Source organism: Myxocyprinus asiaticus, chromosome 31 (assembly GCF_019703515.2).
Source record: "Myxocyprinus asiaticus isolate MX2 ecotype Aquarium Trade chromosome 31, UBuf_Myxa_2, whole genome shotgun sequence".
Lineage (NCBI taxonomy): Eukaryota > Metazoa > Chordata > Actinopteri > Cypriniformes > Catostomidae > Myxocyprinus > Myxocyprinus asiaticus.
In genome coordinates this window covers 42381585-42403989 of record NC_059374.1, presented here as the reverse complement: position 1 = coordinate 42403989, position 22405 = coordinate 42381585, and the positions used below count along the sequence as shown (strand labels likewise).

At 37.0% G+C, this 22405-nt stretch overlaps 1 protein-coding gene across 1 annotated transcript in view; it reads left to right on the top strand.

Moving 5' to 3' along the window:
* Positions 1 to 22405, top strand: part of igsf11 (immunoglobulin superfamily member 11) — a 152687-nt gene that overhangs the window by 100549 nt on the left and 29733 nt on the right. The window contains exon 2 of the mRNA XM_051666268.1: positions 21301 to 21464. Coding sequence (XP_051522228.1) covers positions 21301 to 21464 — 164 coding nt within the window. The remainder of the gene's footprint in view (positions 1 to 21300; positions 21465 to 22405) is intronic.

The window sequence follows — 22405 nt, the reverse complement described above, 5'->3', positions numbered from 1 at the left end:
AATAAATATCTGCAGACACAATATGGTAGCATGTGTCATACCAGCCGGAACATGAGCTAGCTGATAAGAAACATATTCTCATGATTCCCAAAATGCCACGGCAAGATTTCCGAGTAGAATCAATTGTGAAAGGAGCTTTATTTTTCAGGCTGACAGTCACAGATGTCCCGCTCTCTCCTTCTAACCTCAAGGCTCGTTTAAGCTTTTTGTGTCGTTGCAAATCATTCGCATGTCTGCTGCAGTTGCGGACACATTTTACTACTATTTCATCCTGCAGAGAAATGTTTTCTTTTGCCACTTTCTGTTGACAACATAATACCTGGAGAGAGCTGACTGATAGCATTCACAACATCAATTCACACAACGCAGGCCGGATTCGAACCTTCGTCTCCTGGAAGAGCATGGCTTGCATTAGGGGATGTTGTGGAGTAGTGGTTAAAAATGTGGGCTAGTTCAGGAGACCTGTAATAAATGCACTGTAAATTGCTTTGGATTAATGCAGCTGCTAAATGACTACAAATGAGATCATGTATCATTGAATCATTTTGATTCAATCAGGTATCGGTTGATAGTGATTCGTGCTGTAAACATGCCAACATGATGGATGAGAAAGGAAGTTTAAAATGTATTCCTTTATTTTTTATGAATTTATGACTGTATAATTCTAAGTGGTGTGTTTTCTTAGCAGAATATTTTTTTCATGACAACACCCTTCTAAAAGAGTGCCAGAGAACTGCATGCATTTATATACCTACATGAATATTCAAGAACTAGGTTACCAAACACAAAGCATACGATTGTTTTATTTAGCAGTTGTGTTTGCACGACAGTGTTTCTCTATCTATCTATCTATCTATCTATCTATCTATCTATCCGTCTGTCTGTCTGCCATTCTGTTCTATCCATCTTTCTGTCTGTCTATCGTTTTATTTGTCTGTCTGTCTGTCGTTCTATCTATCTTTCTGTCTATCTATCTATCTATTTGTCATCCATCTGTCTGTCTGTCTGTGTCTGTCTGCCTGAATGTCTGTTTGTCATTCTATTGTTCTATCCATCTATCTGTCTGTCTATCATATTATTTGTCTGCCTGTCTATCGTTCTCCTATCTTTCTGTCTGTCTGTCTATCTATCTATCTATCTATCTATCTATCTATCTATCTATCTTTTCTTTGCATTCATTCATCATCTGTCTGTGTCTGTCTGACTATCTGTCTATATGTCTGTCTGTCTGTCTCTGTTGTTCTATTGTTCTATCCATCTGCCTGTCTGTCTGTCTGTCTGAATGTCTGTCTGTCATTCTATTGTTCTATGATCTATCTGTCTGTCTATCATTTTATTTGTCTGTCTGTCTATCATTCTCTCTATCTTTCTGTCTGTCTGTCTGTTTATCTATCTATCTTTTCTTTGCATTCATCCATCATCTGTCTGTCTGTCTGTCTGTCTGTCTCTCTGTTTGTCTATCATTCTATCTGTCTATCATTCTGTCTGTCTCTGTCGTTCTATTGTTCTGTCTAACTGTCTGTCTATCATTCTATCTGTCTATCATTCTGTCTGTCTCTCTGTCTGTCTGTCTATCGTTCTGTCTGTCTGTCTGTCTATCTCTCTGTCTGTCATTCAATCTGTTTATCGTTATATCTGTCTGTCTGTCTGTCTCTCTGTCTGTATGTCTATCATTCTGTTTGTCTATCGTTCTATATGTCTGTCTGTCTATCTATGTCTCTGTCATTCTATCTGTATATCATTCTATATGTCTGTCTGTCTCTCTGTCTGTCATTCTGTCTGTCTCTCTCTCTGTCTGTCTATCGTTCTGTCTGTCTCTCTATCATTCTATCTGTCTGTCTATCTATCTCTCCGTCATTCTATCTGTCTATCTTTCTGTCTGTCTGTCTGTCTATTTATCTATTTTTCTGTCTGTCTCTTTCTATTTGTCTGTGTCTATCATTCTATCTATCTTTCTATCTACAGTATCTATCTATCTGTCTGTCTGTCATTCTGTTGTTCTATCCATCTATCTGTCTATCTATCTTTTTATTTGTCTGTCTTGTCTATCGTTCTCTCTATCTTTCTGTCTATCTGTCTGTCTGTCTGTCTCTGTCGTTCTGTTGTTCTATCTGTCTCTGTCTGTCTATCATTCTATCTGTCTATCGTTCTGTCTGTCTCTGGCGTTCTATTGTTCTATATATCTATCTTGTCTGTCTATCTATTTGTCTGTCTGTTTACCATTCTATCTGTCTTTCTTACTGTCTATCTATAATTTTATCTGTATGTCTGTCTGTCATTCTAACATTCTATCTAACTTTCTGTCTGTCTGTCTATTGTTCTAACTTTCTGTCTGTCTGTCTGTCTATTGTTCTATCTGTCTATCTGCCCTTCTGTCTGTCTGTCTTTCTATTGTTCTCTTTATCCATCTATCCATCTGTCTGTCTCTTTGTCTATCTTTCTGTCTGTCTATCTATCTATCTATCTTCTGTTGCTCTATCACTCTATCTGTCTGTTGTTCTGTCTGTCTATCATTCTATTGTTCTATATTTCAGTCTGTCCATCTATCTGTCTTTCAGTCTGTCTGTCACTACCTTTCTCTCTCTCTCTTAGTAATGCTAGTCTCTAAATGTTTTTATTTTATTTTCCATCTTTCACACCTGTCATCATCTCTTTCTTCTCAACATCTTCTTCTCTCGTGCTTTTGAAGAAATGAATTAAACCATCAGCTGCAGTCTTTCACTGTGACTGGAACAATTAAAATGGATCCTCGTGTGACCCGGAGTCCCTCTCAAATCTGCCTAATCTAATAATCTGTGTGAAATGTGTTGCACACATTTGTCTGGCGACTCCCCGTCTCACCTATCTGTCGTCATGCCTTCACTGGCTGCATAATCCATCATTCATTTAGTGAATTCATAGAAGTCCATTTAAAAAGTTAGTCAAGGCCTCAAGACTATTTTCCACCCTATCTTTAGTCATTAGAATTCATTTATGTTGAATATTCCGTTAAAATCAGAAATATGGCAGATTACTCAAGTAAAATGGGCTGCAAATGGGTTTTGATTTATAACGTAACTTATTTCTCTTTGTGTATTGAAAGCAAGTCTGCAGGTGCAGATTGACCCTTTTTCTGAATTCCATCTGTAGAAACTCTGACAGGATCCTATTAGAGCATTTTGGGAATCTCAGATCTACTCTGGAACGGCCATGTGACTGCTCGCATCAGGCAGAACGCAGGATGTCAAAGATCTTTTCAGCATCTGTGACTGAAATAGAATAATGAATGCTGAATTTGAGTATGGCAATTAGGAAATGAATATATGTGTTCTCTCACAGTTCCCTTGGAGAGATAAAGGTATGAAAAGATGGAATGAAGGGATGAATAGCCTGTGTGATTGGGGAGGACAGGATGGAGCACTGAGAGTTGGATGAAAGACACAAGCAGCTCACATGTGTGTGGAGGGAACACAGTGATGTCAGATGTGGTAAACGCTTGCGAGCTGGTGTTGTCCTGTTGGCAGAGGAAGATTTGAATGTGCTTTTCACTTCTCGTGAAGCACTCAGAAACTGACAAAGTTTTAGTAGTACAGTAAATATCTTCAAACTATAAAAAAACAATACTATAACTATGCAGTTTACTGACTCTGTTTTCAGCACTTGTGGTTTAGTTATAGGTCTCAGAGTGTTCATAACTTCTATTTTGAAAGTTTTTTTCTGCACTGGTGAATATTGGTGTAGTTTTGTTAACCAAATGAACCAGACTGAATTGCATCCACTAGCAGGTATTAAAGTCAACATGGAATCAAAATCGACTGTATTTAATTTTTCCGGTGTAAAAAAAAAAAATTGGATGTGTAATTTAGGATGTGGGATATTACGACTTGATATTTCCGACTTCAACCATTGCCTGACGCTTCGAAAATGACGTATAAAGAAACAAAAAGGCAATGTTACTATTAACTGAGCAGGTGTTTGTTTATTTAATCTTGGTCAGTGTTCATTTATGAATATACATTTGTTCATTGTTAGTTCATGTTAGTTCATAATGTATTAACTAATGTTAGCGTATACAACTTTTCATTTTACTGTAATAATACTTGAGTTTATGTTGAAATTGACATTAATCAAGATTAATAAGTGCTGTAAAAGTATTGTTCAATGCTAGTTTATGTTAACGAATGTAGTTAACTCATTTTAATGAATACAACCTTATTCTATAGTTTAGTTTTTTTGAACGGAGTACTCGGAAATCAAACAGAAACATAGAGAAAGCTATGGCAACCACAGTCACACCGTGTCCTAACCTGACTGCAAACGACACTCGATAAAATATATATTTTCTATGTTAATCAGAGTTTTTGTCCTAATCAGCAGTGACGAGCGATGGTACATTATATCGATCACTTGTTTTCTATTTTCGGCATCACGTGGGTAACTCCGTCCACTGTGAACTGGCACTGGTCCAAAAACTAAAAAAAAAACTAAAAAATAAGGCTGGGCATAGAAATGCATCAGTTCTTCAACTACAAACTCTTCAGACATGTTTAGTAAGTTCTGTTCTCTGTTTTGTGTGCAGCTGTGTTGTGTTCTGTTGTCACTATCACTGTGGAGGATCTGTTTTAAGATAAACATAACGAGTTTTGCTTGAACGCCCCAATTTCGCGAGGGGACTGCATGAACTGTTTTAATTTTAAGGTGAACTATCCCTTTAACTAATAACATCATAGCCTACTTTTGACAATCCATTCAAATCCTGATGTGCAATAGTCACACCCAATATTCCCATTCTGTTTCTCCATTTGATAATTAAAAAGATTTGTTTTAATATTAAAATAGTTCTTTGATCCTTTTTCATCTGTTTTCATACAATACAATAAAATAAATAAATATTAAATAAAAATCTGCTAAATTGTCAAGTTCTAGATTCCCGCAAAAATATTTCTAAGTTGGAGCTCTGACTTCAAGTGGCGTTTTATTTTACTTTTCCAAGTAGGAATTTGGAAATTCAGATTTTCCAAGAAATGCAATATTATTGTACACAATAATAATAAAAAGTACATTTCTTTTTTAATATCTTCCAAAGTCTTTTATAAAAATGTAATACCTCCACCTCTGAAACAACTTTTCTTTTCTGCTGATGTAACCAAGGCCACATAGGCGAGGAAAATTTATATTAACCAAATAATATTAAAGCCTATTTTTAACAATCTAATCAAATCCTAATTTTTTAAAACTACTTTCCTACTGAATATTGTTTGCACATTGATTTAATTAACATTAATTTGCATAAGAAGGTGAAATATGTTAATTCTGCTCCACCGAACGAAATTGCAAAAATAATTAAATGTTTCCAGAACAGTTTTCCGAATACGCCCCATTGCCTGCAGTTGTTCAAAAAAGTCAGATAGTCCCGCCCCCAACTCATGCCATTGGTTGAGTAACATTGTTGGGGCGGGACTAAGTGGGTCGCTCAGAACAAACACAGGATTTATTATAGCACCACAGAGACACAGTGTTTACAGTTTTAGAGAAAATGATCCTATGAATGGCTTACTTATAGTTGTCCTGCATATTAAGCTGGGATAGCAGAAAGTATTTTAACACTCACATCATAACTTTAAAATGATTTGTTATGATGTACAAATGGTCCTTGGATCTCTTTTCATCATCTCTTTTTATTTAAACCAAGGCTACATATATTGGCCTTCTGCTTTGACTTGAGCGAGTTATTTCTCTCCGTCTGTAAGTACTGAGGCAAAACACTCAACCATAAAATAATTCTCTCAGTGAGCAATTTTTCATTTGAATCTGTTATTTAACCATTCGTATCACTTAGTGTATTGTATAAAGAGCTCTCAGAATTCTTGAACAGTTTGCTTTCATATCACAAGCGTTATTTTGTATAAATATTTATGAGGGAGTTCTATTGGAATGTACATAATGAAATATTTATCACACTAGCTGAATGAGGGAAGCTTATTTTTCCCAGAGATTATGGAGCTGATTGTATCTTGAGAAATATATTTTTTTTGTATTATTATTATTATTATTTTATTTTAAATTTTTTTTGCCATTGCACAGATTTAATCCTCATTAATAATATCTGATCGCTCCCTGGGCGTAATGATCAAAGTGGGCATGTTCTGTGATACATCACAGTTTCGCTGTGTGGTTGTTAATTGAGAGTCCGCTATGGTTATGACCGCTGTCATGAGGATTAAGAGATCGAACACACACAGATCATAATTCATGTTGAATTCTGACAAAGGATTAATAAAGTATTAAGCCTTAGGGTGCTTGTAAGGTTTGGTGATGGTGAGGCCAGCTTGCAATTAACACGCATGTGCGAGAATGTGTATGTCTGTGATCAAATTCAGGAGAATTGAAATTCATTTAGCAGAAAGCTGCATATTTCCATAGAATTTAAATTTAAACACCCCTTGCATAACCGTAAGAATGTATCCAAATATTCAAGATTGTTGGGGGGACCAAATGGTCAAGTTTCCAACTGGCTATTGAAAAATTGAATTGAAAGTCTTTTATTTTTTATCTGTTTTCAGTTTTCCAAACCAGGCATTACTGGAGAGCGTTTTGAAACACTTAGTATTCAGTGGGAAAAAAAACACGATTCTAGTGTGGATCAGAGGTATTAACGTTTCACAATCAATGCGATTTCAAATGAAAATGTATAGCGTGGATGTGGCCTTAGAACATTGAACTTGTCTAATCTTAACCTAAGATTTAAAGAATAGTTCTCCTAAAAATGATAATTCTCTCATCGTTTAAAAAAAGATATGTTTATATCTATACAATGCAAGTCAATGGGCTCCAAAACGGACATAAAGGGAGCATAAAGCTAATCCATACAACTCCAGTGGTGTAATCCATGTCTTCTGATGCAATACGGTCGGTTTTTGGTGAGAAACAGACCAAAATGTAACTCCTTTTTCACTGTAAATTTTGACATCTGCAGTCTTCTTGTTGCAATCATGATTTAAACCTCTATTACTTGCCAAAACCAATCTTACAAGGGTTAGTAAATGTTGGGAGAATTAACATTTTTGGGTGAACTATTCCTTTAACCTAGTGTGCCCCCGCATTCACATGTGTGGATGTTGTATTGTGGCTTCGCTATACGCAACACATAATTGAAATTCATCTAAACCGACTGATCTCAGTTCAGGAGACTCTGCTGTCAGTAAAGGGTTAAACTTTTGACGCACCGAGTCATGTGACAAAACAACATGGTGCTGATGTCAGCGGAGTTTGTCTTTGGGAGAAACGCCAACAAAACTACATCTGGTAAAAAACCTAAATACATTTTTACATTGAAACCCTTTTGAGTCAAAAGATTAGAGTGTCTAGTTTCATAAGATGTGCCATTTTTTACATTTGTCCAATTTATCGTGAAATGGCACGCTGTTAAACACAATGTGCACTAATGTGTACTTTAGCGCATTTTTCCTTAGAAATCCTTTATTTGCTGTACATTATCACATCGAGAATAATGGGTTCATCCAAAAGCTGAAAATGTTGCTTTCAGAGGCTTTATATGGAGTTAGGATGAAAATAAGGTGCATTTCAAACTGTTCTGAGACCAGTGCAGACAGACAGCACACTGGAGGTTAAGTCATTCACTAAATAGGGAGCAAGGGAGCATCCTATAGCTCTCTATGCAGTTAAGTGCATTCACTCCTAAAATCTGATCAAAAGTTCAGTTTCAGGTTTCAGATGATGTTTGGATCACTCAACATGTTTGACAGACATGTGACAATGATAATCAGTACATAGATTCAGAATTTATAATGTATCATTTTATTTTAACATGATTGACAGTGATTGGATGATGCTGGACATTACTTTGAATCTGAATTAATTATGCTAATTTATGATGTAATGTCTGTAACGTCTCAAAAACATGAATAACCAGCACTCCTGGAAACATAATAAACAATTAAATAAAACAAATCTGACTTCCTATAGCTTAGTATTATTTAAAATGTCATAACTTAAAGTGGTCATAACTCTCAGGAGGTTAAGATAAAAAAGTTTCACCAGACAACAGAAAAGGAACAAAATAATTCAGATTGGTTACGTTTGTGCTCTAGTAGTTTCAATCAGTTCTTCCTCTGGATTAAATTAATTCCTCCACTATGGCTCAACAGACTGAAGATCTGCAGTGAATTGCATTGATCAATGGCCCCTTTATATTCAAGACCATCTTATCTGGTGTTGGTTATTGATCTTCCAGCACGTGGGAGCTTGACAATCGCATAGGTGTCACATTGGAGTCAGTGAACTTCAAAAGGAGTTTTTGGTGTGGATTCAGAAGCAGCTTAAAAGTCGATTCATGGCCTGTTTTCTCTTTACTGCTGAGAATTGATTATGTGTGAAGGATCAAATATTCAGGCTCCTGTCCTGCTGAAAAGACCCGCTTGGACTAGAAGCTAGTTTATGGTGGTTAGTGCTGGTTTGGTGCTGGTCGAGGTAGTGGACTAGCATAGCCATGTTTTTGTCACCAAAAAACATGCATATATATATATATATATATATATATACATAGTGGCAAGAAAAAGTATGTGAACCCTCATTAACAGAGATGTTAACCAGTTCCCAGAGTCATCTTGGCGTCATTAGCCTAGGGGTTCACATACTTTTTCCAACCTACACTGTGAATGTTTGAATAAAGTATTCAATATTTACAAGAACAATAAAATAACTTGTGTAATTAGTTAAAATAGATTGTGTTTGTTCATCATTGTATCTTAAAACCATATTTTAAGACAAATTTTATACATAAATGCAGGTAAATCTAAAGGATTCACATACTTTTTCTTTGCACTGTATTGTATCTGGTTGTTTCTTCAACTTCGGGCACTTTCATTTCCCTTGTGGGTTGAATTTGAAACTTAAAAAAAAAAAGAAAAAAATACTTTATACATAAAAAGTAATTTGCTCTCTTCACAGCCAGATAGAAATGATGGATACTTCCTGCTTACAAGGTCACATGACAAAATATATGTACAGTTGCCTAAATACAAGGGGTGGGTCAACTTACCCACCGGCTCATCTTACCCCACTCTCCTAATACAATGCATTCTGGCTTTGCTGTGTCAATTACAGGATACATCCATTGCTGCCTTATATTTTAGCCAAAACTTGGTATCAATGTTAGGAAGCATAAATTTGCTGCCTACAGTTCAAAACAGCCTCTATGTCAGGAGCACATCTATGATGCCTAAAAGTGTTGTCTAGGTAGGCAGCTCACTAGGTTTCAAACACAGTCCTATAGTCACAGTTTATTAATCAAGACACGGCAGCTGACCTTTGAAATCATTTATCGACTTTGTGTAGCATTTCTGAAATACGGATGTTCATTGCATTATTTTAGAGTGTGTTGACAATGTGATGTGTGTGTTCATGTGTGAATCTCTTGTACAGCTGTTACGTTTCTGCAGAAACACAGAGCTTGCATATTCTCCGATATGGAATTTCGTAAATGAAAAACATTAATCAACGCTCTCAGATGGCTCTCATTACACACTGCAGCAAAGCAAACAGAGCTCAGATCAACACTGCAGCATAACACAGAAGTTTTCCTATGACCGCAGCTTTATCTTGATGATAGCTGAACATGAAAAAAGACAACAGTTTGCGGCGATAAAATAAGATAAAAATGCTAATTCTGCTAACACGCGCACAGAAAGTGCGAGCCAAGGTAGCAGCTGCCTCAGAGAGAGAAACTTTTCCACAGTCATTACTCTGAAATCAAAGTGAAACACATGCTTCTTAATAGTGAAGAGATTCTCTTTACTGAAAAAGTAATAATCTTCGCCCACCGCTGCTATTAGAGCTTCATTAGAAATCTTGATGCGTGGCCGAGCCATAGACCTAACGTAACATGCATTCATCTATATCAAAATCTCCTAAATGGATCCTCATAAATAACATTTATTGTGAACTAGATGTTTCCATGTAGTCATGAATTCTTCACCAGGCTGAACTAGAAACTCACAAGAAATCTGTAACCCTGCAAACTCTTTAGATTTTTTTGTTTTTGTTTTTTTTTTGGCCTACATCTGATTCATAGCCACGCTAATATTCGATAGCGATTGTGGGAGTGATATTGCTTTTATACAACAGATCTATAAGACCCAAAATGTACTCTGTAATAGTATGTAAATGCAAACAGTTCTCAATACGCAAGCTTGATTTCATTTGTTGTTTTGATCCAAAATGTCAAGCATGATCTCGTGAAAAGTACGTGACTGTGGGGTCATTATTGCAAAATGATATTACATGATTCATTACAAGTTTCACAGCAATTACAAGGTCAAATGTCCACTGTGTGGCGCTAAAAGCGAGTTAAATGTTCTCCCAAACAGATGAGGTTTTTACGTTTTTAATTATTCAGAACTGACCTCCCTACCATAAACCTTAAACCTAAAACTAACCGATAGTGTCAGCAAAAAAGCAAATGTCATTTTGTGGTGCTTCTATGACACTTTCAGCTCACGTGCGGACTTGTGTGCTCTTCAGGACTTGTACCCCGCTCCTTTAAATCACAAGTGCTTCACTCTATCAGTTGAGCTACCACACAATTTGATCACACTTGAAGCTTGTAAATGTAGGTGATTCTGTAATGCAAACGTGAAAATGAGTCACGCTATAGTAAAAGTGTTTAGACGTCATTAGATAGCATTGTGTGAGAAACAGAGCGAAAAGTAAGTGTTTATGAACTGATAATCTGCTGTTTTACCCCACTCTCCTAATACAATGCATTCTATGATGCCTAAAAGTGTTGTCTAGGTAGGCAGCTCACTAGGTTTCAAACACAGTCCTATAGTCACAGTTTATTAATCAAGACTCGGCAGCTGACCTGTGAAATCATTTATCGACTTTGTGTAGCATTTCTGAAATACGGATGTTCATTGCATTATTTTAGAGTGTGTTGACAATGTGTTTCGCAGCTGGCCCACCGGGAAAAGTCCCGGTTCTCCCTATGGCCAGTTCGCCCCTGCGTTTCAGTGCAGTTACACGATAAATCAGCATGCTTGTCCAATCAAATTAGTAAACCAGAACAAGCTGTTTTAAGTTTTATGATCTCTCTTCTAAATTCTCTACCTCTCCGATACATCAACAGACCAGCCAGGACATGACCTATGACCTCTGCTCACAGAGACCGGGCAGGGGTCACCCAAGTGTTTCCCCAAAGCAGCAGAGTAAAAAAGTGCTGATGTATGAGCACTTCATTCACTAACCAGAAATAAACCCCCCTGAGATACTTAATTGGTTCTTTGCAGACTCTTTGATATAAAGAGTGCTGACCAACTGTAACAAACAAACAAGTTTTTATTTATGCAGTTTTCCGAAGTGGTAAGTACATAATAAGTCTAGAAAATAGGATGGACAAGTTGTGCAACAACGTTGACCATTTAAAGAGATTCAAAAACAAAAAATATATATATCTTTATTCCTAAGGGTCAGAAAGTTATTGGACAATATAACTAAATTAAGATATAAGAAAAAATGTATATTGCAATATTCCTTACATTTTTGGTCGATAACAATATATATCACGATATACACGTTTTTATTGAAAGTGATTCAAAAACGTATGAAATAAAATTATACAAGTTTCTTTTGTTGTTAAAACAATATCCAATGGTATGTTAGGACTATTGCTGTTAAACAAAATTATCAATAAATAACTTTTATCTATGTTTGGTACTATGTTTACCAAGGTGTTATTTAATAAATCTCCTGAGTGATCGCGTATCTCTCTGTGTTTTCATTTTAACCATCATTACATGAGAAACTCTGAGAATTTTATTGCTAAAATGATTAAATGCTAAAAATAATATAACTATTATAATATGATGATTATTTGTAGCAAAGCCTCCGATAGGAACGCACATTCCGTGCCATGATTAACCATAATAGAAATAATACTCGAAAATTCCTACCAGTTAACACTAGGGATGCACCGATGTATCGGCTGCCGATATTTATCGGCCAATTACTGTCATCGGCATATCGGTAATAAGCACGAAAGCGGCAATATGATAAACCAATGGTTTATTTATAATTTATTAGTAACGCACTTTGTAAAAACTCAATGAATTCAAATACACAATCTGGAAATAATCATAGCCACAATATGTAGAATGATTGGCACTTCTAAGAACATGTGTTCATGTCTAGTGCACGTTAATGCATAAAAAATGCCATAAACGGACGGAGAGTTAAAGCGGCACTTATCCAATTAATGCTGCATGATTGATTGAATTAAGATTGAAATTGCAATATGGCTATATTGAAATATAATGCACTTTTTAATAAAAGTTTGAATGTTACATCTGTGATTTGTCATTTACTGTATAAATACAGTAATGTAAATCTTTAAATATTACTGAAGCTACAATTACTGTAAAAGTCGGCCCTCAAACTTTTGTCTCAAATACACACAAAGATCAGAAGTTGCGTGATTTCAACACTATGATATTACCGATACAGGTCTCATTACTTCTGTATTACTAAATATTAAGATATACTGGTAGCCCTTTTTTGACATATAAAAACATCAGGGGCTTAAGCCCCTGTAGCCCACCCGTAGCACTGTCCATGTCTATCATTGATTAAATGAGCGTAACTCAAGGATCCAGCTCATTGCGATTCAGGGCAGGAAGGTCCTCAGTCCCGTGGAAGATCTCACTCCTCCTGATAGCTGAGGGAAGCTGCTTATCAGCGTGAAAATGGAAGTAAGAGAATATTTTTATCCTCACAATATGGCTGCCCTGCCAATCACTCTGGGAAAACAGCCAAACGCTCCGAGAACGTGCCAGGTAACAGCCCTTTACCTGTGGGAGGGAGCCCGGATCACACCATGAGCTGAGCTTCGTGTCCAGTCTTGTGCACAAACACACTGTGGAAAATGTTATTGCTCAGAGTTTGCTCTTATTATACAGTTTAAGAAACTTAATCGAGTTCTCAGTTATGTTTGTTTGAAGTATCAACTTTATCAAGTAAAGCATTTACCCACCAGGACGGACAAACGTTTTGAGGCGGATCATGTGGGTGCTAAACACTGGTTCAGGGTCAGCTGTCTTTAATATCATTGTGTTAAACATAGAAGTAGATAAACTGATTTCAGATCAGTGGATATTTTTAGGAACTGGCTATTTGCATTCCAGTTGTCTGGTGAAAACATAGACGTTTCTGACAAACTGCGCTGTAAGTGTCGCTGCAGTGGCGTGGGGCATATGTGCTTTATCGTGCGAAAGACCCGAGTTTGAATCCGCCCTTTTGTCCCACTCTTTTCCCCATCCTGTTTCCTTTCTCCACTCTTAACCCTTTAGGCTCTGAAGTTGTTTTTAATGATTTCCTGTTTCAGTGGCATACCCAAAATTAAAGCCTTATAACTCGAAGAAAAAAAAAGGAGGGTCAAGTGATTGGTATCATTTTAAATAAAATGTATAGTTATTTTTAAAGATATAGATTATGATAAATTCTGAGACTCTCAGCCTAAGAAACTGCTGAAAAATCACAAAAAACTTGAAGCACAAATGTACTATTTTCTTATTTTTTCTGATTTTACATTATATATCTCAGCTTCTAAATAAAGTGGCTTTTGTTCCCAATCATGTCAACTGTAACTGAGTAAAAGTTTGCGTTGATATGACAAAGCAATCAAAAGTTATAGCATTACAAAAATAAGTTATCATAGTGTCCAAAAACATCTCCAAACAAATACAACATAATAATTGTACATAAGAGCTAGTTGCACATGCAAATACAACAATGACGAAAGGTTTGCTCCCTCTACAAAGCATGCAGACATGAGTAACGAGACCTCATTGAGTTCCATTCTGTGTCATTTGAGCCATCATTGAGTCTGTGTCATGTTCTTGGTGCCATCTCCTGGTGGCCATATGTAATTAGAGTGAACGATCCTCTCTGCCCATATATGGATGACTTCCACCTCTGGTTGCAGTGTTCTGAATCCTAATACGTTTGGTTTAGCGTTCCATAATAATAAATAATAATTAATGATTTGCTACATTTATATTGCTCTTTTCTAGACACTCAAAGCGCTTTACGTAGTATTGGGGGAGTCTCCCTAACCATGACTCCATGATTCAGGACAACATACTACATAATTTCCAATGAAGTCATCAAATCCAGGAAGGCTAACATGTTTTTAGCCAGATAGCACATTATGTGCAATGTGCACATTGTGCTTTGTGTGAATTATCTAATGATCTGTGCATCTGATTACATTGTGTGTGGGCTTGTTTTAAAGATAATCACCTCATCGAAGTAATGGTATGTGATAGTGTATATTATGTTTATTTTTTGTGAAGTTATACGCATAAACGCAACATAAAAGCAACACCTGTTTACATGTAACATATTCTTTGAGAGCTTTCCAATGACATATGACACATGGCTATTTGATCAATATGAAGTTTTTACCGATTACAATAAATCCTTTTGCGAAATTTTTTTTTTTTCAGAAATCATAGTTTTGATTGACCATTGTTTTACTACAGTAATATGGTGTTTATATAGTAACCATGTTCAATTTTGTGGTTACTATGGTTTTACTACAAGTTACCATGGTGATACTATGGTTACTGTAGTAAATCATTGGTAATTTTTGTAAAAGAAGGTTAGGTTTAGATTTAGGGGTTGGTGTAGGGTGTCTGTGGGACTCTAAATAAACACAATAAACACATTGCAGTTAATGCCACTATACTGTTAGTATTTAAATAGGGGTGCAAATAATATCTACCATTATTTGCACCAGGATACAAATAGCATTTTTATCATTAGTGTGGGAGGGACGGATGAAGCTCTGCCCATTTTAGCTGACTAAGAGTTCTGACAGAGTGAGATATAAGAATAACCTTTACATTTATTTTTGCTGAAGTGGAATTTAGTCCAAACTGCAGAGCATGTAGGCAAAAACAATTACACACGTCAAATGTAAAGAAATAAGTCACCCAAAAATTATAATTCTCTCATCATTTACTCACCCTTATGTTGTGTCAAACTCATATGACTTTCTTTCTTCCACTGAACACAAACAAAGATATTTTAATGGAGATATGATTTAAATATATATTAATACAATGCAAGTCAATGGGGACCAAACGTTCAAGCTCCCAAAAGGACATAAAGGCAGACTCCATGGTTTAATCCATGTCTTCTAAAGTGATACGATCTGTTTTAATTGAGAACAAACCAAAACGTAACTCCTTATTCACTTGAAATCTTGACATCATTACACTTCCTCGCGCTCTGCATATTGCACACTTTGCAATTCCACAGAAAACACTTTAGCTTAAAAAAAATACGGTGATATTGTTACACAGGGAACATACACTAATACAGTACACCCCTTCCTCACAATAATGATGAATTATTCACATACACCAAAACAATATCACCTGGCCCAACTGATTAATTACCACATATGCAGATATTATTGCACTTCAAGCTCATGTTTATTTCACGCACATTAGAGGTTTGATTAAAGGTGCCGTTTGTTTGTACAGGACATGTTATTTAGTTTGACATTTTCAGCGAGCCTCACTAGTTATAAAGGCTCATTAATCAGCTAAATCATGTTTTGCTCTAAATCTGCTGATAATAACAGATTGTGTTTTTGTGTTTTTTGGTCACATTCTTGTAATTGCAGTTCAATTGCTTGCGTGTGTGTGTGTGTGTGTGTGTGTGTGTGTGTGTGTGTGTGTGTGCGCGCGTGAAGCATCCAGAGGCAGAGTCACTTTGTTTGTTTGTGAAAGATTAATTCATTGTTTTATTCAGTTTTCTCGCTGGAACCTCAAAGTCGGCTCCTTCCTGTCTCATTTATTCACAAATAGCATGACAGAGTAGTTTGTGTGTGTGTGTCTTATGTAAAATTAAATGAATTAGCAATGTAAAATTGCTTGATGTCATAAATATCAATTATTCATTGCAAGCAAATTTAATTATCATTTGAGTGGATTATTTGGCTGTAATTTTTTTAAAATTTATTTTTTTATGAATGTGACAGACAAAACCGTCCACACATTACAGTCATACATGACAAATGTCATGATTTTTGAGAAAAATGCAGTTTTTTTTGTTTTTTTTTGTCATTGTATAACAGTAGAAGACACAGGTGATATTATCTGTGTTCATGATGCTTACAGATGCAGGGGATTTTAAAAGCCTTTGATTTGTTCACTGTAACATATTTGTGCAACAACAGAAAGACAAGAACAGCTGCTCACAAACTCCACCTGAGATGGATGGATGGGGGATGGATGGATGGATGGATGGATGGATGGGGGATGGATGGATGGATGGGGGATGGATGGATGGGGGATTGATGGATGGGGGATGGATGGATGGATGGATGGGGGATGGATGATGGATGGGGATGGATGGATGGGGGATGATGGATGAGGGATGATGGATGGGGATGGATGGATGGATGGGGATGGATGGATGGATGGATGGATGAGGGATGGATGGATGAGGGATGGATGGATGTGGATGGATGGATGGATGGGGGATGGATGGATGGGGATGGATGGATGGATGGGGGATGGTTGCATGGATGGAGGGATGGATGGGTATGGATGGATGGGGATGGATGGATGGTTGGATGGATGGGGGATGGATGGATGGATGGGGGATGGATGGATGGTTGGATGGATGGAGGGATGGATGGGGGATGAATGGATGGATGGGGGATGAATGATGGGGATGGATGGATGGATGGGGGATTGATGGATGGGGATGGATGGATGGATGGGGATGAATGGATGGGGATGGATGGATGGATGGATGGGGGATTGATGGATGGGGATGGATGGATGGATGGATGGATGGGGGATGGATGGAGATGGATGGGGATGGATGGATAAATGGATGGATGGATGGATGGGGATGGATGGATGGGGTATAGATAGATAGATAGAGATCGATCTCTTGGGTGGGTCTCTCTTGCATTAATTAACATAAATGTTGACATTTGTTTTGAGAATTAAAGCATGGAGACGCTGTTCTCTCTCAAAACCCTGCAGGTGCCTTCAGGCCAGGCAAGGTGACTTTTCCAATTAAAACAGAGAGAAAGAAATGGATATGTGTCTCCCAGCAGAGGGAGGCCCTCAGTCAATACACACAGAAACAGAGATGTGTGTCAGACTGTTGTTTTATTTGGCAGGATCCAGGGCAGCCCACAGAGACGAGATGTATTTTTCTCTGGAAAAGTCAGGCAGATACACACACAAAGTCTGAGTGGTGGTCATGCAGTATTCAGTAGTTCTTACTACCATACTACTCATATTAGTTTTTCAGTATTAGTATGCGTGGAGTACCTGGATGACCAACTATTTTTGCCATAATATGCAGGATACAATATACAGTGTGACGCATGAACATGAAAGCGAAATCAAGCACACATTTTTTAACATCTCTTATTGACTCGTTAATTGATTAGACTGACAAAAGACATTTTGAGGTGTTTCTTCAACTTTGGGCACTTTTGCGTCCCAGGGGATTTTCATTAAAACTAACATCTTTTTGTTATAGGAAGGTCACATTAAAACTGAATTGGAAACTTTTAAACTTCTTTGGTGCCTTTTATGCATAGATTGGCTGTTTTAGTCTTCACACCCAGACTTTAAATATTAAACTATGAAAATATATTATAAAAATACAAATGATTACCTGTTTAAAACTATGATAATCTAAACAAAGAGTGAAATAAACATAAACCATTTACATTTTTATTGTGTGAAAATTATTTCTATACATTTTTCAAAAAGTTCGACTGTCCCACAGTTGTGAGGTCATTTCCAGCACACCAAACAATTGTTTTTTTCAAAAGTTAGTGTACTTGTTAACCAAGTGGACAAAAGTGTCAGTGAAGAGCATACTTGAGATAAACATTTAGACAAAACAAAGAAGAATCAAGGGAAATATCCCTTTTTTTTATTGGGCGTCATTTCCAATCAAGCTGTAATTTGACAAATTATGCAAAAGTTGTACAAATATTCATGTGGACATCAATTTGACATGTGCCACCTACCTAAACATCGTTGCAGACCAGGTACACCCCTTCATGACAATGGTATTTCCTGATGGTAGTGGGCTCATTCAGCAGGATAATACGCCCTGCCACACTGCACACATTGTTTGGGAATGGTTTGAGAAACATGATGAAGAGTTCAAGGTGTTGCCCTGGCTTCCAAATTCTCCAGATCTCAATCCGATTGAGCATCTGTGGGATGTGCTGGGCCAACAAGCGGTGCCGCTCTCCTCCCTTACAACAGAATACACCTTTAGTCCAATAGGCAAGGGCGTAGCAGCCACGGGGGTAAAAAGGTGATTTTTTAAAAAGGTGATTTTTGTCCCCCGCACTTTTCAAGCTAAACCCTTACAGAGTCCAAATGGTGGATTTGTATACAGTATTCTTTGCGTTTTGTTACTTTGGGCTGTTTGAGCGACCAATTCAAGCCAATCACAGTTGAGTTTCATGAGCCGAAACAACCCTTACGTAATAGGCCAGTCTAATCGACATGGCTCCGTTCATTTCTACAAAGTTGCTTTCAACAATGCTCATTTATCCATGTTTTTTTAATCGCCATTGATGCTGATCTAAATGAATAACCTAGAGATGAGGAACTCACAAATGGGAGTTATTCATCACCATATCGTTCTTGAATGCAATACAGAAAAAAAACAAAGGACAATCCTTGTTTTAAGCACACATTGTAAGTGGAGTTTAAATCAGCGCATGAGTCTTCATTAAGTTATGCTTTTTATATTATGTTTGTGAGGTAAAAGTTTGATCGGTTCTTTTTGCCAATTTAAGCAGATTACTAGACCTGTGTTAAATATGTAAAGCTATTTTTAATATCAGCTCCTGTTGGGGGGCCTGGGTAGGTCAGCAAGTAAAGATGCTGACTACCACACCTGGAGTTGCAAGTTTGAATCCAGGGCATGCTGAGTGACTCCAGCCAGGTCTCCTAAGCAACCAAATTGGCCCGGTTGCTAGGGTGGGTAGAGTCACATTGGGTTAACCTCCTCGTGGTCGCTATAATGTGGTTCTTGCTCTTGGTGGGGCGTGTGGTGAGTTGTGCATGGATGCCGAGGAGAATAGCGTGAAGCCTCCACACGCACTAGGTCTCCACAGTAACACACTCAACAAGCCACGTGATATGATGTGTGGATTGATGGTCTCAGATGCAGAGGCGAGTCAATACACCACCACGAGGACTTAGTGAGCACTGGGAATTGGGCATGCCAAATTGGGGAGAAAAGGGGAGGAAAAAAATCAGCTCACAATCTGCAGGGAAATGATAGATTTGTTTTGTTCTTATTATGCTTAAAACCTCTACTAAAGTCTCTTTGTAGGTCTGTAGACATACATATTTTAAAGGATTAAAATTTTCTTTTGATCATTGATTCAGTGACTAACTAATTTCACACAAGACACTCATTCGGCATCAACAGAAATGGTCAATGAATCATTTAATGGATCTGAAAGAATTTTGGTGAACGTAGTCAAAACACTCGAGCCACTTGGATACATTTAAAACCCACAATGCACAAGCACAGAGTAAAAAAAAAAAAAATTGTGCACATGCACGATTGACATTATTGTAATTGATTAAATTATTTATTCAGGACCAGCTTGTGCTCAGTCTTTTATTGTCAGGTGTGAATCAGAAGCAAGTGCTCCACAAGATGCACTTTATTTCTGCGGCTAATTTGGCAAACTTTTGCAATTATTTTGCAATAATTTAATCTTTAAAATGCTACAAATATTAAAAGTAAATAATACATATATAGTAATATAATACTCATATCATACTTATATATGAATATATACTGTAATATATTAATACTGCACTAAAGTGTTGAGTCTGTGCGAGCCACCTACTGACAGCTGTGTCCCCCCCACTTTTAAAATAACTGCTACGCCCCTGCCGATAGGCTTTGTACCCTATTGTGTATGAAACAGGATTACACCACGATACACTTCAATGGGATAACAGCAATGAAAATGAATGTGTGTTTATTGTGGATTCTATTCAGCTTAGCAGGAATTAGGAACTGAGAAATGTATTGGCTACTGTATGTTAGGAATGGAATAAGGAGAGTATGCACTAAATACTGCCTACTATTAAAAATAGTACATAAGGTTAAGTTGGGCACATTGCATTCACCATACTTATACTATTTCTGCTGTTATAAGACACTTTTACAGCATCTAAAGCTATTTCTAAAGAGTCAAACCCAATTTATAATTAGCATTTTCATATGATGCACATTCTCCTCTGAATGCCATCTGATCAGTCTAGCTTTTTTCACCTTGATTTCATCACCAGCACTAAGTTTGAGAATGTATTTCTAATGCTAAGCAGTCATGAATTACAGTGAATTTTTGCCTTTAAAAAAGAAAACTAACAGCAATCATTTACAATGTGGCAGCTTACATTCTGAAACCATCACAAATTCGGCCTCAGTGCAGCTGGTCAGGATCTGACTTCCTCCCAAGTGATTGGCCAGATGATAATCATGTGATATTGTGTTAACGAGGCTCTGGATACATGAGCCGTTCATCTCTTCTAATTAAAGGCATTGTGTTGCTCGTCAAGGGGCTAATCGAATCAAATATTTGAACAAAGATGTTCTTTTTAAAACAAGGAAAAGACAATAACATATAACCACAAATATTAATAAATAATATAACTGTGTACTTTGTTAAAAAAAAATACATTATAGATTCAATATTTTGATTGTATTTTGTAAAAAGCATGAATTTAGATCCCCAGCCATCCAACACAGATAGATTTGGTCTGAAGATATAACCCACTTTAAGACGTTTAATGTGTTTAGCTCGTACAAAAATAAGCCAATATTGTGTATCATTTGACATGTTGATTGTGTTTGACCTAATCAAGGCATCACAACAGGATGTGACTTTTTAAAGTTGATTAACCAGATGATACAGTAGTATTTTCATCAGACATGTTCAAATATTTTAGTTTTGTGTTAAGGGAACTGAGACGCTGAACTCACAACATGATTTACACTAATTCAGTAATATTTCGTGAATTCATTGCTGTCTAAAAATAATCTACAATTGAAACGTTGCACACTGAAACAGAAGCTGATGGATGGCTTCAACTTTGAAGAAAATACTTCCTGTTTTTTAGCCTAATTTAGTGTATGTTTTTCCCTGTTGGGTGTATAACTATAGTTTTGTGTCTATTGAAGTTATTTAACACATATATGTGTGTGTTTTCTCTACAGTGTGTGTGCTAGCGCTGGAAGTGACGGTGAGCCAGAGCAGCGTCCAGGTGGCGAGAGGTCAGGCGGCCATCTTGCCCTGTACGTTCACCACGAGCGCCGCACTCAATAATCTTTACATCATCTGGATGGTCACGCCGCTCGCCAATGCCAACCAACCAGAGCAGGTAACCAGACCAGCACACTATAAAACTATTGTGAGGGAACAAAACTTCTTTGAAGGAACGCAAAACTATTGTGAGGGAACAAAACTACTTTGAGGGAACGCAAAAATATTGTGAGGGAACGCAAAACTATTGTAAGAGAACGCAAAACTATTGTGAGAGAACGCAAAACTATTGTGAGGGAACGCAAAAACTATTGTGAGGGAACGCAAAACTATTGTGAGGGAACGTAAAACTATTGTGAGGGAACATAAAACTATTGTGAGGGAACACAAAACTATTGTGAGGGAACAAAACTACTTTGAAGGAACGCAAAACTATTGTGAGGGAACGTAAAACTATTGTGAGGGAACACAAAACTATTGTTAGGGAACCCAAAACTATTGTGAGGGAACGTAAAACTATTGTGAGGGAACAAAACTACTTTGAGGGAACGCAAAAATATTGTGAGGGAACGCAAAACTATTGTAAGAGAACGCAAAACTATTGTAAGAGAACGCAAAACTATTGTGAGAGAACGCAAAACTATTGTAAGAGAACGCAAAACTATTGTAAGAGAACGCAAAACTATTGTGAGAGAACGCAAAACTATTGTAAGAGAACGCAAAACTATTGTGAGAGAACGCAAAACTATTGTGAGAGAACGCAAAACTATTGTAAGAGAACGCAAAACTATTGTGAGAGAACGCAAAACTATTGTGAGGGAACAAAACTTCTTTGAAGGAACGCAAAACTATTGTGAGGGAACAAAACTACTTTGAGGGAACGCAAAAATATTGTGAGGGAACGCAAAACTATTGTAAGAGAACGCAAAACTATTGTGAGAGAACGCAAAACTATTGTGAGGGAACGCAAAACTATTGTAAGAGAACGCAAAACTATTGTGAGGGAACGTAAAACTATTGTGAGGGAACACAAAACTATTGTGAAGGAACACAAAACTA